Source organism: Gymnoscopelus braueri (genome assembly GCF_963280865.1).
Source record: "Gymnoscopelus braueri genome assembly, chromosome: 16".
Taxonomy (NCBI): Eukaryota; Metazoa; Chordata; class Actinopteri; order Myctophiformes; family Myctophidae; genus Gymnoscopelus; species Gymnoscopelus braueri.
The window spans coordinates 43,261,713-43,281,696 of NC_137616.1; the positions used below are offsets into that span (position 1 = coordinate 43,261,713).

At 38.9% G+C, this 19,984-nt stretch overlaps 2 protein-coding genes across 3 annotated transcripts in view; both read left to right on the top strand.

Annotated features, from left to right (window-relative positions):
* The window catches only part of LOC308103759 (C-C motif chemokine 7-like), a 32,219-nt gene extending 15,179 nt beyond the window's left edge, over positions 1 to 17,040 (top strand). The window contains exons 1-3 of one of the 2 annotated variants that reach the window (XM_080453914.1): positions 13,286 to 13,425; positions 13,554 to 13,665; positions 16,826 to 17,040. In XM_080453914.1, coding sequence (XP_080310040.1) covers positions 13,353 to 13,425; positions 13,554 to 13,665; positions 16,826 to 16,925 — 285 coding nt within the window. In that variant the 5' untranslated portion in view covers positions 13,286 to 13,352 and the 3' untranslated portion in view covers positions 16,926 to 17,040. Of the gene's footprint in view, positions 1 to 13,285; positions 13,426 to 13,553; positions 13,666 to 16,825 lie in introns of those variants that run through there. The other variant, XM_080453913.1, reaches the window with a different exon arrangement.
* LOC308103299 (C-C motif chemokine 4-like) lies at positions 7,141 to 11,449 on the top strand. The gene is made up of 3 exons (XM_080453225.1): positions 7,141 to 7,315; positions 7,441 to 7,555; positions 9,799 to 11,449. The coding sequence occupies exons 1-3, from the start codon at positions 7,243 to 7,245 to the stop codon at positions 9,896 to 9,898; spliced, it is 288 nt and encodes a 95-aa protein (XP_080309351.1). The 5' UTR covers positions 7,141 to 7,242; the 3' UTR covers positions 9,899 to 11,449.
* Positions 17,041 to 19,984: the final 2,944 nt, after the last annotated feature.

The following is a 19,984-nucleotide window of genomic DNA, read 5'->3' on the forward strand; positions in this document are numbered from 1 at the left end:
CACACACACACACACACACACACACACACACACACATACACACACACACACACACACACACACACACACACACACACAGACGCAAACACAGACGCAAACCAATATGTCTCTACTCTATGCGTTCTGCACTCCCATGCTCTCTCTCTCTCACACACACACACACACACACACACAGACAGACACACACACTTGTTTTTTTTTTGTTAATACATTTATATTTTAAGCCATCTGTAGAGTATGTTAATACAATATAACACAGTATGTGGTTACATTTAGTCTCCCTGCTCTTTTATTGATAAATCTAGATCCTACTAGTTGATAAGTGGTACTGTCAGAGGGTCAACATTCTATAATTCAATACTGGCAATCCAGCCAGTAGTTTGTGGATTGTGATTTACAGATGAAGAACGTACATACGTACGTACGGAGAGGCAGACAGACAGACAGACAGACAGACAGGTTAAAGAATTAGGAATAAGCTCAGCGACAAATAAATGATACACATTCATAAATGTCTTGAAGATCAACATTATTATAAGTAGGCAGACAAATAAGATATCCCTTTATTTGTTTAAATCATAGATGCACTTCATTATTATTTTTAACAGCACTGAGTTACAGTTGGTAATGAAATTAAATATTGTTGACGATTCATTGAATCGGTATCAACGTGTTCAATCTAAGCACTTAAAATAAACCTTCGGTAACATTTTATTTTAAAGTAAATGAGTGTGTGGGTGTAGATGCAACACTCAAACCACTGCAACGGAGGCAGTAACTCAAAACCATGATGCCCCTGTACACACGCACGCACACGCACACACACGCACACACAATGTTATGTATTCATACTAACTTAGCACCTCCGAGCTAGCTGTTTTCACATTGACCACAGTTTGTTTCCTTAATTCCAGGTACTACAACGCCCCCCTCCCCCCCCCCCCCTTCCCCCTTGGGTTTCCACCCACCTACATGTGAGACATGTGACAAATTGGAGGGTAAACCAACGTAAAGTTTATTATAGGAAACAGAGCCGCGTCATCAGCATTCATTCAGCATTCATCATTCACACCTATAGGCATAGATTGTACAACTGTGTGGAACTATATTAGAGGGATGGAAAACCATTCTTAGGCCACGCGGTCACACCACACTTTTATTTTACCTATGGTTTTTTTTTGTTTTTGTTGTACATAGTGTTATCTTTTTCTGTTTTTTTTGTATTGATATTTGAACTGTGGTGCCACTATATATGTCTATGAATTGAATACCAAGGCCCTCATTGGAAACAAGACCGCAAGGACTTTCATGAACGGACCTGTTAGACAAAGTATTTTGAATGTAACTGTGCTGTTTTACCTTTTTTTCCTAATAAAATATTCAATCAATCAATCAATCAATCAAATGCAAATGCGTGGATTCGAGTGAAAGATGCGCAAGACCATGAATCCACGCATTTGCATTGACCAAGTATTGGCAGATTCCGCCCCGTAGGTAAAATAAAAGTGCGGTGTGACCGTGCCCTAAATATATATATATAATATATATATTCCATAATTTGGTGTTTTTGACGATGGTGGTGAGCAGCGGTGTAAAGTAACTAAGTACATTTACTCAAGTACAATTTTGAGGTACTTTTACTTTACTGGAGTATTTCCAATTGTCTATTCTTTTACTTCTACTCCATACATCTCAGAGGCAAATATTGCACTTTTACTCCACTACAATTATTTGAAAGATGTTGTTACCAGTTACTTTGTAGATATAAATGATTACGTTATAAAACATACATTAACCTCTTCAGCCCTATTTTATACACAGGCTATTTGAAAATAGCCGATCTACAAGCTCACAACGCATCGCGACGCGTTGTAGATCTGCTATTTTCAAACATTTTAGTACTTTTACTTTTGAAACTTTAAGTACATTTTGATACCAATGGTGGATTTAGAAAGATACGCCATCCCAATATGAGCTGAATAAATGGTACACAAATTGTCCCCCTTGTATGCTGCTGTGCTTACTTGAACTGTGCACCTATCCCACCCGGTAGTGTGTAGAGAGCTTCTTGAAGTGCGTGTGTTTGTGTCAGCATGTCCGCCTGCAACAGCCACAAAACGGGAGTCCCTCTTCCTTTGGTACTCCCTCTTCCCTGTTCCCTCTAACCTTCAACTTCACAAAACGGGACTCCCTCTTTCTTTGGTACTCCCTCTTCCCCCTTCCCTCTAACCTTCAACTTCATAAAGTTTCTTGATGTGTGTGTGTGTGTGTGTGTGTGTGTGTGTGTGTGTGTGTGTGTGTGTGTGTGTGTGTGTGTGTGTGTGTGTGTGTGTGTGTGTTTGTGTCAGCATATCTGCCAGCAGCATGACTCTGATGTACCCCTCCCCCCCCCCCCCCCACACATGCACACACACACTTTGAGCGGCAGGTACAGTGCACCCACACATTCACTCAGAGACGTGTTCACATCATGAACCGGCCTCCTTCAAGATTCAAGGTTACTTTCTTCAGGAACTTGCTGCATTTTATTACTTATGACCTGTGGCTGCGATTCCTTTTTTCCTCTTAAAGGGATATTAACGTCTTCTTAACGGCTTTTGTGAACACCCCAGACAGTTTTCAAGTGGCTTGATGATTCAGTATTTAGATATCTGATATTCATTTTAACAAACACGCCCCCTTCCTATACAAACCCATTGTAACTTCAAACTCCATTTGAACCATGTTAGATTCATTGAAAACACCCGTCCTTGGTTCTGAAGACTGATATTGTCCTTCTAATGCGTGACTAGACCGTGTTTTTTTCAAGCATATTGGTGCATCTGTTCAGTGCATTCAGGATGCACGCACAGGGTTACGAGAGAGGCATTAACATAACCCCTGTCAGCTTTCCGTTCTCAAAATGAACCACAGTTCATTTCCTTAATTCTAGGTACCTAGGCATGTACGTAAGTGCAATGCACACACATTCGCTCATTTGGTGGTGGAGAGTGCTCTCTATAACATTTGTCATCATAGGATCAAGGTGATCACTCAGAATAACTTTGTATTGATAAGTAGTGATCGTTCCCTATGGGGTCAGGTGGATCCAAACCATGCATAACGAAGCCACTGAAGGGGTCAAGCATTCAGGCCTGTACCGGCCTGTGCATTGCACATACTGTACATGCACACATGCACATTTAATGTGAGTTGCATGATGATAAAGGGATGGACTGCAGGAAAATATAGGAGAGGGAGAGGGGGGGGGGGCTTATATGGACATAAATGTGTAGTGAGACTGGGGTAAAAAGTAACAGGGGGGGCAAATGTAACGCACTCAATGATTCTAATCAGAAATAAACTAGAGGGATGAGACTTCTTCTGCACATGCTCAGTAGGGTCCTCTCTCTGCCATATGGAGGGTAGAATGATCATTTCATCTCAGCAGAAGTTTTCAACAAAAACAGATTGTGAGGTGTAAAAGTTTTTTTTTTAATGTGTAGTATTTTCCTTATACTGTCTAAAGTTTAGATGACAGCTGATTTAAACATAGATGAATTGTATCTCTGTTATTGGTCACAGATTAACGTTAGCAGCTAATCTAGATGTTTCTAGCTATAGGATATGGGATTCGTGGCTGCCCGAGGGGGGCACAGTGATGGTGTTACACATTGTTTTTGTCTGGGATTACATACTTTTATGTAAAATGAACATATTTCACTAAATTTCAAAGTAAAAATACATGTAAATTGAAAATAGACATACAGTACATTCGAAAAAACTAAATTGAAAAAAATGTAATCTATGAATTAAAATGTAGGCGAGATATAGTGGTTCAATTACTTATTTTCACAGTTTTACAATTGCCCACAAACCACTGTTACTAATACTCTGACTTATTGCATTCAAAGTAATGTTAGTCTTGTCCTTACTAGTGAAAGCTCATAAATGGCATTAATTATGGCACAAATATATGTTTGTTATATCAAAGGATGACTAGTATATTTCAAGTAGTCTGTGAATTATGAAGGAACATTTTAGTAGTGTTACTTTTGACCCCGGTTGCCCCCTATGCCTCAAAGCAAAAGAAAAAAAGAAAAAAAAAATATTCTTCTTGCCCGTGTGTGTGTGTGTGTGTGTGTGTGTGTGTGTGTGCGTGCGTGCCTGCCTGCACACTTGCGTGTGTGTGGTTAACAACCCTGTCTCTTTCCTTGAACTCTTATTGCACAGTGCACAAGTTTCTGCATAATTGTGTATGAAGGTGTGAATTCTAGTATAATTCTCATCATTCCGGTTATTTCGGCGCCTGAATGACTGCTGCCCTGTTGCACAACACTCATCATGAGGTGCGTCAAGTGTCTAGTCCCATATCACCTGCTCACTGCCTGACACTAGACCAGGGGTCTTCAACATTTTCAGGCCAAGGACCCCCTAGCTGAGAGAGAGATGAAGCAGGGAAACCCCTCTATATCGTATAAAATTGTGTTTCAGATTTAACATTTTTTGTTTACGTGGTCTTTTTTTTTACCTCTTACGCCTCTTTGCCAAAAAATAGCCGATCTACAAGCTCACAACGCCTCGCGCTGCGAGGCGTTGTGAGCTTGTAGATCGGCTATTTTTGGCTAAAGTTCTCCTCAGACAAATGGATGCCAGGGTTCAAGTGGTTAAGGTAAAATAAAAAATGCTCTAGACCCACTGCTTCTCATTGTGGGGTCCAGGGACTCACTTTATTTTTATTTTTTTATTATTATTTTTTTTTTTACTTTTACTCATTTTGAATACAAGACTTTTACTTAAGTAAATCTGTGGCATGATCTCTCAAGTCACTATATAGATCAGCACCACATGCATTGTGTGTGCCATGTCTTGGTCCCGTACAGCAGAGCCACGAACAGCCGCCATACTAATAGGCTACTATTTACATTTGAAGGGAAATTATTTAGCTTAGCACCCAACTGCTCCTAATAGTTAGTAATGTGAACTGTGTCCTCTTTATTCACCCATCCTATGTGCAAATGTACAGTGACAAAATTTAGTAAATTATTATAACTATCCCAACCGTATAATTTATCACACAACATGGGCTAGACTGATTGCAGTCTTATTATCTATTCTTATTATTACATGTGTATCTTATTCGTATTTCATATGTCATGTATTACAGGAATTCATATAATAGAGTATGATTATGTATGTTAATGGTTTCTTATTTCCACTATGACCCCCCCCCCCCCCCCCCACACACACACACACACACACACACACACACACACACACACACACACACACACACACACACACAGCCGCAAAGAGGGTTGTTTTGATGTTGTCTCCAGGCTTACATGACACATCCTGTCACCACAGTCGCGGGGGTTTCATATTCACCATAGTTTTTGATGGTGTGGCACCTACAAAGTCAGCTGTCTAGAAGAGTGTTGAATGCATGCACGCATGCATACATACATACACTGGTGGAAAAAGTACTCACATTTTGTACTTAAGTAAAAGTATCAACACTGCAATGTAGAAATACTCAAAATGTACTTGAGTAAAAGTACAAAAGTGTTCGCATTAAAATAACCTTAAGTACTGAAAGTAAAAGTATTCATTTTGCAGAATGACCCATTTCACAAGTGTATGAAAATGCTTTGAAAATAGCAGATCTACAAGCTCACAACGCGTTGCATAGCGACGCATTGTGAGCTTGTAGATTGGCTATTTTCAAATAGCCTAAGTATGCATGAGGCTGAAGTGGTTAATGTATGTTTTGTAATGATAATCAAAATCTCCAAAGTAACTAGGAACTAATGTTTTCAAATAATTGTAGTGGAGTAAAAGTACAACATTTGCCTCTGGGATGTAGTGGAGTAGAAGTAAAAGTACTGAAAATTGGAAGTACTACGGTAAAGTAAAAGTACCATAACATCTTACTTAAGTAGGCTACAGTACTTGAGTAAATGTACTTAGTTACTTTACACCATATGGACATCCGGTGCACTGGTCAGAATGCATTTGACACGTCATGGTATTCATTTAACCCACTTTAGTGTCAGTGGAAGCAATGCACAGGGTAGTACTTTACCACAATAGGAAACAGACTCAATTTGTGAACCTGGTGGTTCTGCAAACAGAAATTAAAGCCCTGTAACACTATAATATGTGAACACAACAACAGGCAGCAATTAAGGCCATGAGAAAAGCTCTGTGAATATTCTTAAATTGACCTAATTACAGAGTGAGGTCAATTACTAATCCCAATTGCCTAGGTACGGCACCGTTACAATGGTAAAGAGGGCCCTCTAGTGGTGAATAATCTACCATCTACCCCTGCATGCCACTTTCCAAGATGGTCTCTAAATTACCCCATTGCCCCATTTTTATAAACTCTAAGCAAAACAACGACTAAGAAGACGTAACACAGGCATTAAAGGGATAGTTCACACAAAAGAATGACTTATTTTCTATCGATTACTCACCCCATAAAGCATTGAATCCATGGAGATTGTTTTGTTTTTGTCGCATTCCTGAGTCAATAATTTGATGACCGGCGGAGACTCAATGGAGACTCTTTGAGACTCTGTCGGTCATCAAACCATTGGCTTAGGAATGCATTAAAAACAAAAAAACTCCATGAATTCAAGGCTCCATGGGGTGAGTAATCGATAGAGAAATAAAGTCATTTTGGGGGTGAACTATCCCTTTAATACAGACGCTAATGCAATTAGTAAGAGATTGTGGGAGAAATTGGTCGTGTACTAGCATTCTAGAATTGTTCAAGACCGTATGGGTTAAGAAGAGCAGAGAAGAGAGAAAGCAGGAGCAGAGCTTCCATAGTACTCATAAATATGAAAATTGCAAAGGCACACTTCATCAGTCAAACTATGAAAAACAATTATTTTATATTCCGGACTTTTACTCGTAACAGATCTATTTCCACATTGCAGTATTAATACTTTTACTTAAGTAAAACATGTGAGTACTTTTTCCCACCACTGAGCATGAGTAGTATACAGTCGCTGAGTAGATATGAACAATTGCATTCTGTGTATTAACATCACCTCTCTGTTCTCACGACAAACACTGACCACAGTTTGTTTCCTTTAATGTTGTAACACCACCCCCTCACCGCCACAGGTGGTTTCCATGCACCCACTACACTAAGACATTTAGCTTGTAGACCCCTGTGAGAGAGAGAAACAGATAGTTACAACTTGACACGCAAACAGACCAACAACAATAATAGTCATAATATTGCTGAGGATGAAGAAGACACCAGTTATTCTAGTGGTCTGCATGCTGCTGTTCTCGTCTCTGGATGTCCAGGCACAACAGCGTAAGTCCACTGGATCGTCTGGTTTTAATAAAAAAAATTGTGATGATCATATTTGCTTTGTTATTACTCTTGTTATTCCACTTGGTGTCTCTGTGTCTCGTTCTCACTCTGTTTCTCTCTTCCAGACGCCGGTGGTGGTCCAGCTGAGTGCTGCTTCGAGTTTTACAGCAAACGCCTGCCTAGGAACAACGTGAAGAAAATCCAACGCACGCACACTTATTGTGCCAAGAATGCTGTTGTGTGAGTATTAGGTTTTTATCAGTTGTGGACAATACATACTCCAGGTCAAATATGACTCAACTACAAGTGAAAGTTCAGTATTCAAAAGTACAAAGCATTTTTTTTTTTTTTTCAATGCATTGCTGTATACCAGCTGCCAGAGTTATTTCAGATTTTTAGCTGTTGGCTGCCAGAGATTTTTAATTGAAAAACAAAAAGTACTCAGGAGCCGAGATACAGAATTTTTAAGTTTTAAGTTAACAAGGAAGTGGATAGGAGTCTAGATCTTCAAAAAATCATATCTCCTAGGTCTTAGGGTCAAATTTTTTAAAATAAACTTTTTTTTTTTTTTTTTTTTTCAATAGAACGCATTTATGCGTTATTGGCAGGCAAGTGATGTATTCAATAGAACGCATATATGCGTTATTGGCAGTAAATTAGTTAAAATATAGACACCCCCCAACTTTTACAAAAAATATTTTCAGGAAATGTTCATAAAATATCATTAATAGTGAAAATAGTATTGCTATTTTCACTATATTTATAATAGGGCTTAAGTGCTTAATTCATAATTGAATTTTCCCCTTCCTAGACATGTAGTGGTGTTAAAGGTACAATATTCAAAGATGCACTGTGTAACTTTGTTTTAATGAATATAATACAATTTTGTCCAATCTGTATGGTAGAGTATGTAAATACAATATAACTTATACAATTGGGGTGGCTGTATTTTGTCTCCCTGCTCTTCTATTGAGACATTTAGATCATGTCAAAGGTCGTGTCTCACCTAGACACAGGTCTATATATGTATTCTTTATTATTTTACATTTTGGAAAAAGAAATGCGCTGGTGCTCAGAAACACCTGGTGCCCACTGGACCTGTATTCATTCAGAATAGTGTTTACACACAAGAGTCAAGATACCAAGATGTCAAACGCTGTGGCATATTGCGATTGTTTCACAGCTATGAACCCCCTTAGCTGTGATATTATTACAATATAAATATGGATAATGAAATGGATAATAATAGCAATATGAAAACAGTTTTTAATACAGATTTAAAGAATAATTTGTACAAAAACATAGGCTCTCTCGACTGCCTGTTGAAACAAGCAAGGCAGCTGGTATCCAACGTTTACTTTTTTGTAAATTTCAACTTTGTCAGTAATTTCTACAGCTCTGCCTGTACCTTTCACCCTAGAGACATGTGCTGCTCTGTCCACTTCTCCATAGTTAGGACTCCAGTTAACTTTGAGTTAATTAAATTAACCTTGTGACGTTTCTATAGTCACAGTATGGAGCAGGCAGGTTCTGGAGAACAGCTCATCTAGTCAGGGGATATTAGCAGAACATTTTCCAATCTTGGAATAAATTCCTTACCAAAAGAAATCTTCACAAATGTGTTTGTAAAGGTGTAACACATCTCACTCATCCATTGCAAGCATTTGTTTTGCACCAAAACCACTCCTTGGGCTAAAAACGGCCATTGCCATCCTTTTCCAGGTATACTTTTTGTGTAAAAAGCCCATTGAGATTGGGCCGTTTTTATCCCAAGGAGTGGTTTTGGTGCAAAACAAATGCTTGCAATGGATTCAGAATCATAAAAACACCCTAGTTTGACCCCTCACATGCTACTTAAAACAGAATTAAAAAAATATTTTTATTTTTATTTATTTTTTACCTAGGTTATGGTGGGTACCCCAACTTTAAGGAGCTGTCAAAAATTCTCTTAGGGAAACTGCATTTCAGTCTTTGTGAGATGTGTTACTAGACACCTTTACAAACACATTGGTGAAGATTTTTTTTGGTAAGGAATTTATTCCAAGATTTCTTTAATATCCCCTGACTAATCTGCTTGACTTCACACTCCAAATTGCACTTCAAAGTCACGCATCCAACAAGCTTTGAACTGAGCAGACTGGACCTTCCGTTCCAGAGATAATGGCCAAAACATCTTGAAAACGGCATTTTTTTCCCGCTTTGGCCATTGTCGCCCGTTCACTTTGAGCTGCATCCAGCACTTCCATTGCCATTTCCGTCGGCCTTACCGTTAGGCCGTTAGGAGCAGTTGATATTTCTTTTTTTGGGGGTAATAGATTTTTAAAAATATATAATTCTAGTCTGGAGAGAGCACTTTTTACCGACGGGTAAAAGGGCAGGGGCTCGAGCCCCCTTTCATGTCTACGTGTGCACGTGCCTGCCGGTGAGGTGAATGAAACAACTTAGTGATGAAAATCTTCTCTCTATCTCTCTGTCTGTTCTAGGTTCACAATGAAGAAAGGTGCCAAGTTCTGTGTCAACCCAACCGAGGACTGGGTCCAGAATGTCATCGCAGTCGTGCAGGCCAGGCCAAAGAACCCATAAGTCTCTGTCTCCCAGCCTTCAGCATGGCAGGGATCACAAGCCAAATGTGAGGATTCTATGGGATTCAGGGCTGTCTAATACCTGCTACAAAGCAGTTCCAGACAACCAGGCGGTTTTGTGACAATGCTTTGAGATGAACACCAAGCTTTGCTTTCTAAAAAATTGAACAGGTCACCCAGTTAGTAGTAACTAGTTAAAGGACAACTTTGGTTTTTACAACCAAGGTTTATATTTTAGCTTGTAATTAAAGTAAATAAAAGATGAGTGTAATTTGTTTTTCATTTACAGCTTTCTATAGTTTTAGCAATGTTCGCGATATTTTTTACAGTGGATAATTCTGTAGGTGGCTAAATATGCCTTTTGCCTAAAAAGGTCCTGTGGTCTTTGATGGCCAGATGTGAGTAATTGGGGGCTAGAAGAGCTACTGTAAATAATAATAAAGAAAACGCCGGTTATTGTGTAAAGAAAATACATATTTAGCCACCGGACAGAATGCCCCAGCCCACTGTAAAAAAGATTGCGAAGATTGCTAAAACTATAGAAAGCAGTAAAAAAAAATGTTTACTTTAATTACAATCTAAAACATAAACCTTGGTTGTAAAAAAACAAAGTTGTCCTTTAAAGCGTTACTATGTACTGTAACTTTTTTTAATGAATACAATGTCATTTTGTCCAATCTGTATGGTAGAGTATGTAAATACAATATAACTTGTACAATTGGGGTGGTTGTAATTTGTCTCCTTGTTCTTCTTTTGAGACATTTAGATCGTGTCAAAGGTCATGTCTCACCTAGACACAGATCTGACAAAAAAAATTACCTGAAGGTCAAGATTCAATTCATCCCCTGAGCAAGCAGGCAGGCTCTATTAGCTCAATGGTCAAAATGTCAGCACTGGGGTAGAAGAGGAAAGTTACAAAGTGCAGCTTTAATGTCCCATTTTGCTCTAGTTTCTTTTTTCTTCTATCTTGACAATAATGTACTTTAAACAACAGATTAGAAAGCATGAATATTTGTATTTATTTTTTGTTTAAATCAGTGGCACGCTGACACATGTACAGACATGTGACAAATGGGAGGATAAACCAACATAAAGTTTCTCATAGGAAACAGAGCCGCGTCATTCACACCTTGGCATAGATTGTACAACTGTGTGGAACTTTAGAGGATGGAAAACCATTCTAACGAAACATATTCCCTCATTTGGTGTTTTGACAATGGTGGTGGGGGGCGTTGTCTTAACACGCTGATAGCACTGTGATGATTCACATCGTTTTCAAGTGCCAGGTGTAAGCAGTTCCCTGATTACCATTCCCCTATGAAACCTGACATCAAGCCCCCTTTTCCCTGCCTTGGCATCTTGTGTGCACTGGCTTGTCTGAGCAAGATATACGCAACTGTTTTATAGCTTTTTGAGTTTAAGCCACTGGTGTTTATTTCAGTTGTTTATATGTTCGTAAGCTTCTTTTAATAATGAACCTTAATTGGTCTGTTCCTTTGGCCCAGTAATGTTTTAATTCAGTGCCTAATTTCAAATAAAGATTGTTTTGTCATCTTCAGAACCACATCTCTGCTCCATTTCTTTAAAATAAGAATCTTAGCTGTAATTCAGTGTGGTTACCATAGCCCTCTCTAATTTGTTCGGCCTAGTCGGATTAACTGAGCTTTTCTCACTCTCAAGCATGATCATCATCACAGTCATTGAATGTGAGCTTTTGACGACAATTTACGACCATATTCACAAATATATTTCCTGTAATTGAAATGGAGGCACTTAAGTCACTTAAAAACTGCCAGAGTTTTTATTTTACCCTCACAGACTGCCAGACTTTTCTAAGCTAGTACTTAGAAAAATATATTTATTTTTGTCAAAAACGTTTATAAACATTTTTGGCAGCTAATGAGTTAAGTCACTGTTCCTATTGAAACACTATGTCTTTGATTGAAGCTCCAGCCATCCGTGGCCCAATAATGAACAATATTTCATTTCAAAGTCACTTTTTTTTTCACCTTAATCCAAAATTGAGGTCAACTGCTCAGCATTTCTATACTGTCCGTGTTATAGGATGATTGTGTAATTGTATCATGCAGTCCACCTGTATGGAAGCACATGTCTTACTGTATGTAACAAAAGCTGAATAAACAAAACCTGAATAAATGAGTGGGATAACATAAGTTATGTTACCCCACTCATTTATTCAGGTTTTACTTTAACCACTTGAACCCTAGCATCCTTATTATGCCTATTTTTGGTGTAAAGGGAAAAAGAGCAGACCAAATATAGAGCCAAAGGTCAAGTTTACAAAGTATTGAGTATTTACAGTAAGTGGCTTACTGTAACTTGTCACTCGTCTGTTCTGTACTTTATGTGCAGAGTGGGGGGGCATGCCTCTGCTTTTGATATCCCTCATCTGATCATTCATCTTTTATCATATTTATAATACAAATAATCATCTGTTCAGTGCATTCAGGATGCACGCACAGGGTTACGATAGAGGTATTAATATAACTCCTGTCAGCTTTCCGTTCTCAAAATGAACCACATGCAGTTCATTTCCTTAATTCTAGGTACCTAGGCATATGTACGTAAGTGCAATGCACACACATTCACTCATTTGGTGGTGGAAAGTGCTCTCTAACATTTGTCATAGGATAAAGATGATCACTCAGAATAACTTTGTATTGATTCGCTGTGACCACCTGATGTCCCCTATAAGGGCACATATGGATCCATTCCAAACCATGCCAGGAATTGGAAAATGACCCCCACTGCATAACAAAGCCACCGGACTCCCTCACTGAAGGGGTTAAGCATTCAGGCTGTACCGTGTGCATGCGCATTGCACATAGACAGATGTAAGTGCACAAGTATTGAATGCGAGTTGCATGATAAAAGATATAAGGATGGACTGCAGAAAGAGAGAGTAACAGAAAGATTGGCTCAAAGCAAAAGAAAAACTCTATTCTTCCTATGATATTCGCAACCGAAGAACCAACCGTGCGTGTGTGTGTGTGTGTGTGTGTGTGTGTGTGTGTGTGTGTGTGTGTGTGTGTGTGTGTGTGTGTGTGTGTGTGTGTGTGTGTGTGTGTGTGTGTGTGTGTGTGTGTGTGTGTGTGTGTGTGTCTATTGGATTAGAGAGAGGGGATACAGGAAAAAATATATATTTTTAAAGGCCTATTACAGCATGAGTAGTATATCTGAGTAGATTACGATCAAATGCATTCAGGATGCACACACAGTGTGTTTGTATTACAACATCTTTGTTCTCACCGCAAAATTCTGATGACAGTTTGTTTCCTTAATTTAACACCACCCCTCCCCCACCCCCACACGTTCCACCCACCTACACTACCACCCTAAGACATAGAACCATGGACAGAGAGAGAGAGAAACAACTTGACCGGTGGATCGACTGACAGACTTTAATTATAATAATCATAATAATAACAATTAGGATGAAGAAGATACCAGTTATTCTAGTGGTCTGCATGCTGCTGTTCTCATCTCTGGATGTCCTGGCAATAGAGAGTAAGTTTATTGTCTCGTCTGGTTTTAAACATGACAGAGACCATTTATTTTAAATGATGATTTTTGTATCCCTTGTTATTCCACTGCCTGCCTTTGTGTCTCGTTCTCACTCTGTTTCTCTCTTCCAGACAGCGCTGGTCCATATATGTGTTGCTTCAAGTTTTACCCCCATCGCCTGCCTAAGAATAACGTGGTGACATTCCAACGCACGCACACTTATTGTGCCAAGAATGCTGTTTTGTGAGTATTAGGTTTTCACCAGTTGTGGACAAAATATACTCCCGGTCAAATATGACTCAATTACAAGTGAAAGCTGTTCAGTCAAACTTTGTACTTAAAGTACTTGAGTAGCCTACTTGCGTTTAAACATACTTAAGTATTCAAAAGTATATTTTCTTTTTAATTTCAATGCATTGCTGTATTAAAATATAGACACCCTCCAACGTGGGGAGAGGGGGGGCGGGGGTGGGGAGAGGGGGGGCGGGGGTGGGGAGGGAGAGGGGAGAGAGGATGACTATAGGGTGACTGAGTCTATACACTTCGGCTATAGGCTTTATCATAGAGAAAGGTTTTTAATCTAGTCTTAAATATACAGAGTGTGTCTGCTTCACGGACTGAGACTGGGAGAAGGTTCCACAGCTGAGGTGCCTGAAACTTAAATGCTCTGCCTCCTGTTCTAGCTTTTTGGGGATTTCCTGGAGCCGTAAGCATTTTTTCATACTGTGGACGCAATGGTGTTCTGGCTGGTTTATAGGGCTCGATGAGTTCTTTGAGATATACTGGTGCCTGTCCATTGAGAGCCTTGTATGTGAGGAGGAGAACCTTAAACTCTATTCTGTATTTAACCGGGAGCCAGTGCAAAGAGGCCAATGAAGGAGTGATATGATCTCTTCTTCTGGTTCCTGTCAGTATGCGCGCAGCGGCATTCTGGACTAGCTGCAGGCTATTTAGGGACTTACTTGGGCAGCCTGATAATAAAGCGTTGCAATAGTCCAGCCTAGAAGTAACAAATGCGTGAACAAGTTTTTCTGCATCATTTTGGGACAGAATGTGCCTAACTTTTGCAATATTACGCAGGTGAAAAAGGGCAGTTCTTGAAATTTGTTTTATGTCGGACTGAAAGGACATATCTTGGTCAAACGTGACTCCCAGATTCTTTACAGTGGCCCTGGAGGTCAAGGTAATACCATCTAGGGTAAAATTCTCATCGGCTAATTTATCTCTGAGGTGTTTAGGGCCAAGTACAATAACTTCAGTTTTGTCCGAGTTGAGGAGTAGGTAATTACGGGTCATCCAACTCTTGATGTCTATAAGACATTCTTGAAGTTTAGCCAGTTGATCTGTTTCATCTGGCTTCATCGATAGATATAATTGTGTATCATCTGTGGAAAGTGGAAATTTATAGAGTGTTTCCTAATGATCTCACCTAAAGGAAGCATATATAGAGTAAATAGTATTGGTCCAAGTACAGAGCCTTGTGGGACTCCGTATTTAACCTTTTCACGCAATGAAGGTGTATCGTTAACGCTTACAAACTGAAATCTGTCAGACAGATAAGACTCAAACCAGTTCAATGCAGCACCCTTAATGCCAACCAAATGCTCTCGTCTCTGCAACAAAATATGGTGATCAATAGTATCAAATGCTCATTAACAGTGAAAATAGTATTGCTATTTTCACTATATTTGTAATAGGGCTCAAGTGCTTAATTCATAATGTAAGTTTTCCCTTCCTCGAAATGTAGTGATGTCAAAGGTACAATATTCAAATTTGTACTCAAAGCGGCACTGTGTAACTTTGTTTTAATGAATATAATGTGATTTTGTCCAATCTGTATGGTAGAGTATGTTAATACAAACGTATGTGTCTCTCTGCTCTTCTATTGAGACATTTAGATCGTGTCAAAGGTCATGTGTCACCTAGAGACAGGATCTGACACAAATTTTGACCTGATGGTCAAGATTCAGTTTATCCCCTGAGCAAGCAGGCAGACTCTATTAGCTCAATGATAAGAATTCCAGCACTTGCGCAGGAGACCGGGTTAAAATCCGGGGTAGAAGTAGAAAGTTACAAAATTAAGCTTTAAGTACAGTATTCAAATAAATGTTCTTAGTTACTGTCCACCACAGGGTTTTGCTTATTGTATTGTACCTGTACATAAACATTGAGCGCATTGTACAAGTACAGTTAACATACAGTACATAGACTCACATTCAGAAGGTAACCGGAACAGTGGGTGCCAAGTATTTCTCGGCCCCATTTATTTATTTAACATTTTATATTTATATTATGTATTATATAAATATATTATATATGTATTATATAAATGCAGACCCAAATACATAATAATATTTATATACCCAGTTTTTTAAACATTTATTTATTTTGTATTTGTATTTTATACATAATGATATTTATTTGTAATCACATTTTTGGCCCAATACTTCTACAATTCCTACACATTGCTGCAAAACCTGTGATATCCAGTCATTTAGGGGATAAACAACAAGTTGAAGGGTAAATTTAGGTCTGATAATGATGTACCGTGCATGTTCAAATCATATATACCTTACATTATATCGGAGCATTTTCCAAAGCATATATTTATTCTTTATATTTTTACATTTTGGAAAAAGAAATGCGCTGCTGCTCAGAAACACCTGGTGCCCACTGGACTGCCCCCCACCCCTCTTCTTCTCCCCCCCCCCCTCTTCTTTCTATGGAAACTAACGTTGCGATGGGAACGATGTACAAAAACGAATTTTACCTTGTAAACCTGTGATGTGACAATAAAACTGATTCTGATTCTGATTCTGACCTGCATTCATTCAGAATAGTGTTTACACACAAGAGTCAAGATACCAAGATGTCAAACGCTGTCAAACAGGCCATGGCATATTGTGATTGTTTCACAGCTATGAACCCCCTTAGCTGTGATATTATTACAATATAAATATGGATAATGCAATGGATAATAATAGCAATATGAAAACAGTTTTTAATACAGATTTCAAGAATAATTTGTACAATAACATAGGCCCTCTTGACCTCAGCAATACACCCACCTAGTGTGGGTGCGGTTCTTGAGATAAATGATATAAATAAAGATAAAGATATAGATGAGTGAATGTGTACAAACATTACATACAGAGATTCCTGGAATGTATAGAGCGATGCCACAAACCAGATTTTATAAATGAGATTTCAGCTACCCATTTTATAAACTGTTAAAGTTCAGATTACATGCTTAAAAGAGACTAAGAGAGCTAATCAATACTAAAATCATCTATCCATCATGATCAATAATACTGCACTGTCTTGTGACCCGGTGAGGACATGATTAAACGAAATGTAAAAGGAAACAACTTAGTGATGAAAATCTTCTCTCTGTCTGTTCTAGGTTCACAATGAAGAAAGGTGGCAAGTTCTGTGTCAACCCAACCGAGAACTGGGTCCAGAATGTCATCGCAGTCGTGCAGGCCAGGCCAAAGAACCCATAAGTCTCTGTCTCCCAGCCTTCAGCATGGCAGGGATAACAAGCCAAATGTGAGGGTTCTATGGGATTCAGGGCTGTCTAATAAAGCAGTTCCAGACAACCAGGCGGTTTTGTGACAATGCTTTAAGATGAACACCAAGCTTTTCTTTAAAAAATAAAAATAAATAAACTTTCACCCAGTTAACTAGTGGTTCCTCAGAGTCATGGCTCTGAGGAAGGTCGAAAGACCGAAACGTCAGTCTGTTTTACTTGCACCGAAAATAAATAAAAGGCCTAAACTGTCCGTGTTGCTCCAGCGTTCTCTCTTCTGCATATATTGTCCCTATCCCTGTGACGCACCGGACTGGCCGTTTAAGGCTGAGGCGCAACGGTAGAATCCCTTTGTTCTAGTTAAAGCGGCACTATGTACTGTAACTGTATGTATTCTGTACCCAGCAACCCAGCAACCCTGTGTAAATTACACCACTGCTGAAAAGCATCCCAGCCCAAACATTAACGTAACTAATAATTGGGCCGCGCGACCCGGAAATGACCGTAATAATCCTAAAAATATTTTTCAATTTTTCAATATTTTTTATAACGGGCATATGCCCGGTATGCCAAATGGCCAGTCCGCCCCTGGACAGGGTGGGCGAGGGCCATCACATATACTGTAGGAAACGGCTGCATTATCATTCACACCATGGCATAGATTGTACCACTCTATGGCACATAGAGTGGAACTTTAGAGGATGGAAAACTTAACAAAAACATATTCCCTTATTTGGTGATTTGACGATGGTGGTGGGGAGCGTCTTCTAACACGCTGATAGCACTGTGATGATTCACATACTTCTCTGTCCCTGACTTTCAGCTATGAAACCTGGCTTTAGGCCTTTTTACCTGTGGCGTTGTGTGTACTGGCTTGTCTGAGAAAGATATAGGCAACTGTTTTATAGCTTTTTTTTTGTTTGGGCCACTGGTGTTCATTTCAGTTGGTCATATGTTGGTTATAAGCTTATTTTAATAATACACTTTAATTGGTCTGTGCCTTTGGCCCAGTAACGTTTTAATTCATGCCTAATTTCAATTAAATATTGTTTTGTCATCTTCAGAACCACATATCTGCTCTCTTCTCTTTAAAATAGGAATATGTGCTGTAATTCAGTGTGGTTACCATAGCCCTCTCTAATTTGTTCGGCCTAGTCAGATTAACTGAGCTGTTCTCACTCTCAAGCATGATCATCATCACAGTCATTGATTGAACGAGATTGAAGCTCCAGCCATCCGTGCCCCAATAATGAACAATCTTTCATTTCAGAGTCACTTTTTTTTTCTCACTTTAATCCAAAATTCAGGTCAACGGCTCAGCATTTCTATACTGTCCGTGATATAGGATGTTTGTGTAATTGTATCATGTAGTCCACCTGTATGGAAGCACATGTCTTATGTTAACCCACTCATTTATTCAGGTTTTACACCTTATCATGGGGAGGACAACCAAAAATGACCGTTTCATTGTAGATTGCTTATTTTCGGCTAAGAGATTTGATGTAAAGGGAAAAAGAGCAGACCAAGTATAGAGCCAAAGGTCAAGTTTACTAAGTATTGAGTATTTAAGTGGTTAATGTAATGTGCAACAGACCAGATTTGCTGGGGGGGGGACCCGTGCCTCTGCTTTTGATATCCCCCATCTGATCATTCATCTTTTATCATAATTATATTATATTATATTATATTATAAAAAATAATTATAATAGATAAGAAGAAGAAAGCCTGCAAACTGTTCTCAAGCTCCAAAAAAACCCTAACTCTTTATTTATGCATCGTTTCGACCTTCTAGGTCTTCATCAGGCAAATATTGATAATTTGCTTGAATAAATAGATAATCATAATTATAATACAATTATAATACAAATAATCATCTGTTCAGTGCATTCAGGATGCCCGCACAGGGTTACGATAGAGGTATTAATATAACTGCTGTCAGCTTTCCGTTCTCAAAATGAACCACATGCAGTTCATTTCCTTAATTCTAGGTACCTGTACGTAAGTGCTATACACACACATTCACTCATTTGGTGGTGGAGAGTGGTGGAAAAAGCACTGCATTTTTTTTACTTAAGTAAAAGTATCAATACCACAATGTAGAAGTACTCTGTTTAAAAGGCCTGTGTTCAAAATGTTACTTGAGTAAAAGTACAAAAGTATTGGCATCAAACTATACTTAAATACTGAAATGTTTGAAAATAGCAGATCTATAAGCTCACACTCGCACTGTGAGCTTGTAGATCGGCTATTTTCAAATAGCCTGGGTATAAATAGGACTAAAGTGGTTAATGTATGTTTTATAATGTAATAATTTATATGCAAAGTAATCAAATAATTGTAGTGGAGTAAAAGTATAATACTTGCCTCTGAGATGTAGTGGAGTAGAAGTAAAAGTATTGAAAATGGGAAATACTCCATTAAAGTAAACATTTCTCAAAAGTGTACTTGAGTATAGTACTTGAGTAAATGTACTTAGCTACTTTACACCACTGGTGGTGGAGAGCGCTCTAACATTTCTCATCATAGGATAAAGATGATCACCCGCTGTATTGATTTGTAGTGACCAAGTGACCACATGCCAAGGACCCCCAAATTGGGGGTCCACGTGTGTGTGTGTGTGTGTGTGTGTGTGTGTGTGTGTGTGTGTGTGCGTGTGCGTGCATGCGTGCGTGCATTGCACATAGACACATGTGAGTGCATGATTATTTAATGCAAGTTGCATGATAAAAGATATAAGGATGGACTGCAGAAAGAGAGAGAGTAACAGAAAGATTGGCTTATGTTCAACGTGGATGCCTCAAAGAAAAAGAAAAAGAAAAAAAACTGTATTCTTCGCAACCGAAGAACCAGCCATTGTGTGTGTGTGTGTGTGTGTGTGTGTGTGTGTGTGTGTGTGTGTGTGTGTGTGTGTGTGTGTGTGTGTGTGTGTGTGTGTGTGTGTGTGTGTGTGTGTGTGTGTGTGTGTGTGTGTGTGTGTGTGTGTGTGTGTGTGTGTGTGTGTGTGTGTGTGTGTGTTTGAGGGGTTTGAACGTG

Excerpts from the sequence above, each read along its gene's own strand:
- LOC308103299 (XM_080453225.1), top strand. The coding sequence starts at position 7,243 with ATGAAGAAGACACCAGTTATTCTAGTGGTCTGCATGCTGCTGTTCTCG. Across the intron at positions 7,316-7,440 it reads GGATGTCCAGGCACAACAGC|ACGCCGGTGGTGGTCCAGCT; the intron begins GTAAGTCCACTG and ends TCTCTCTTCCAG. Across the intron at positions 7,556-9,798 it reads TGTGCCAAGAATGCTGTTGT|GTTCACAATGAAGAAAGGTG; the intron begins GTGAGTATTAGG and ends TGTCTGTTCTAG.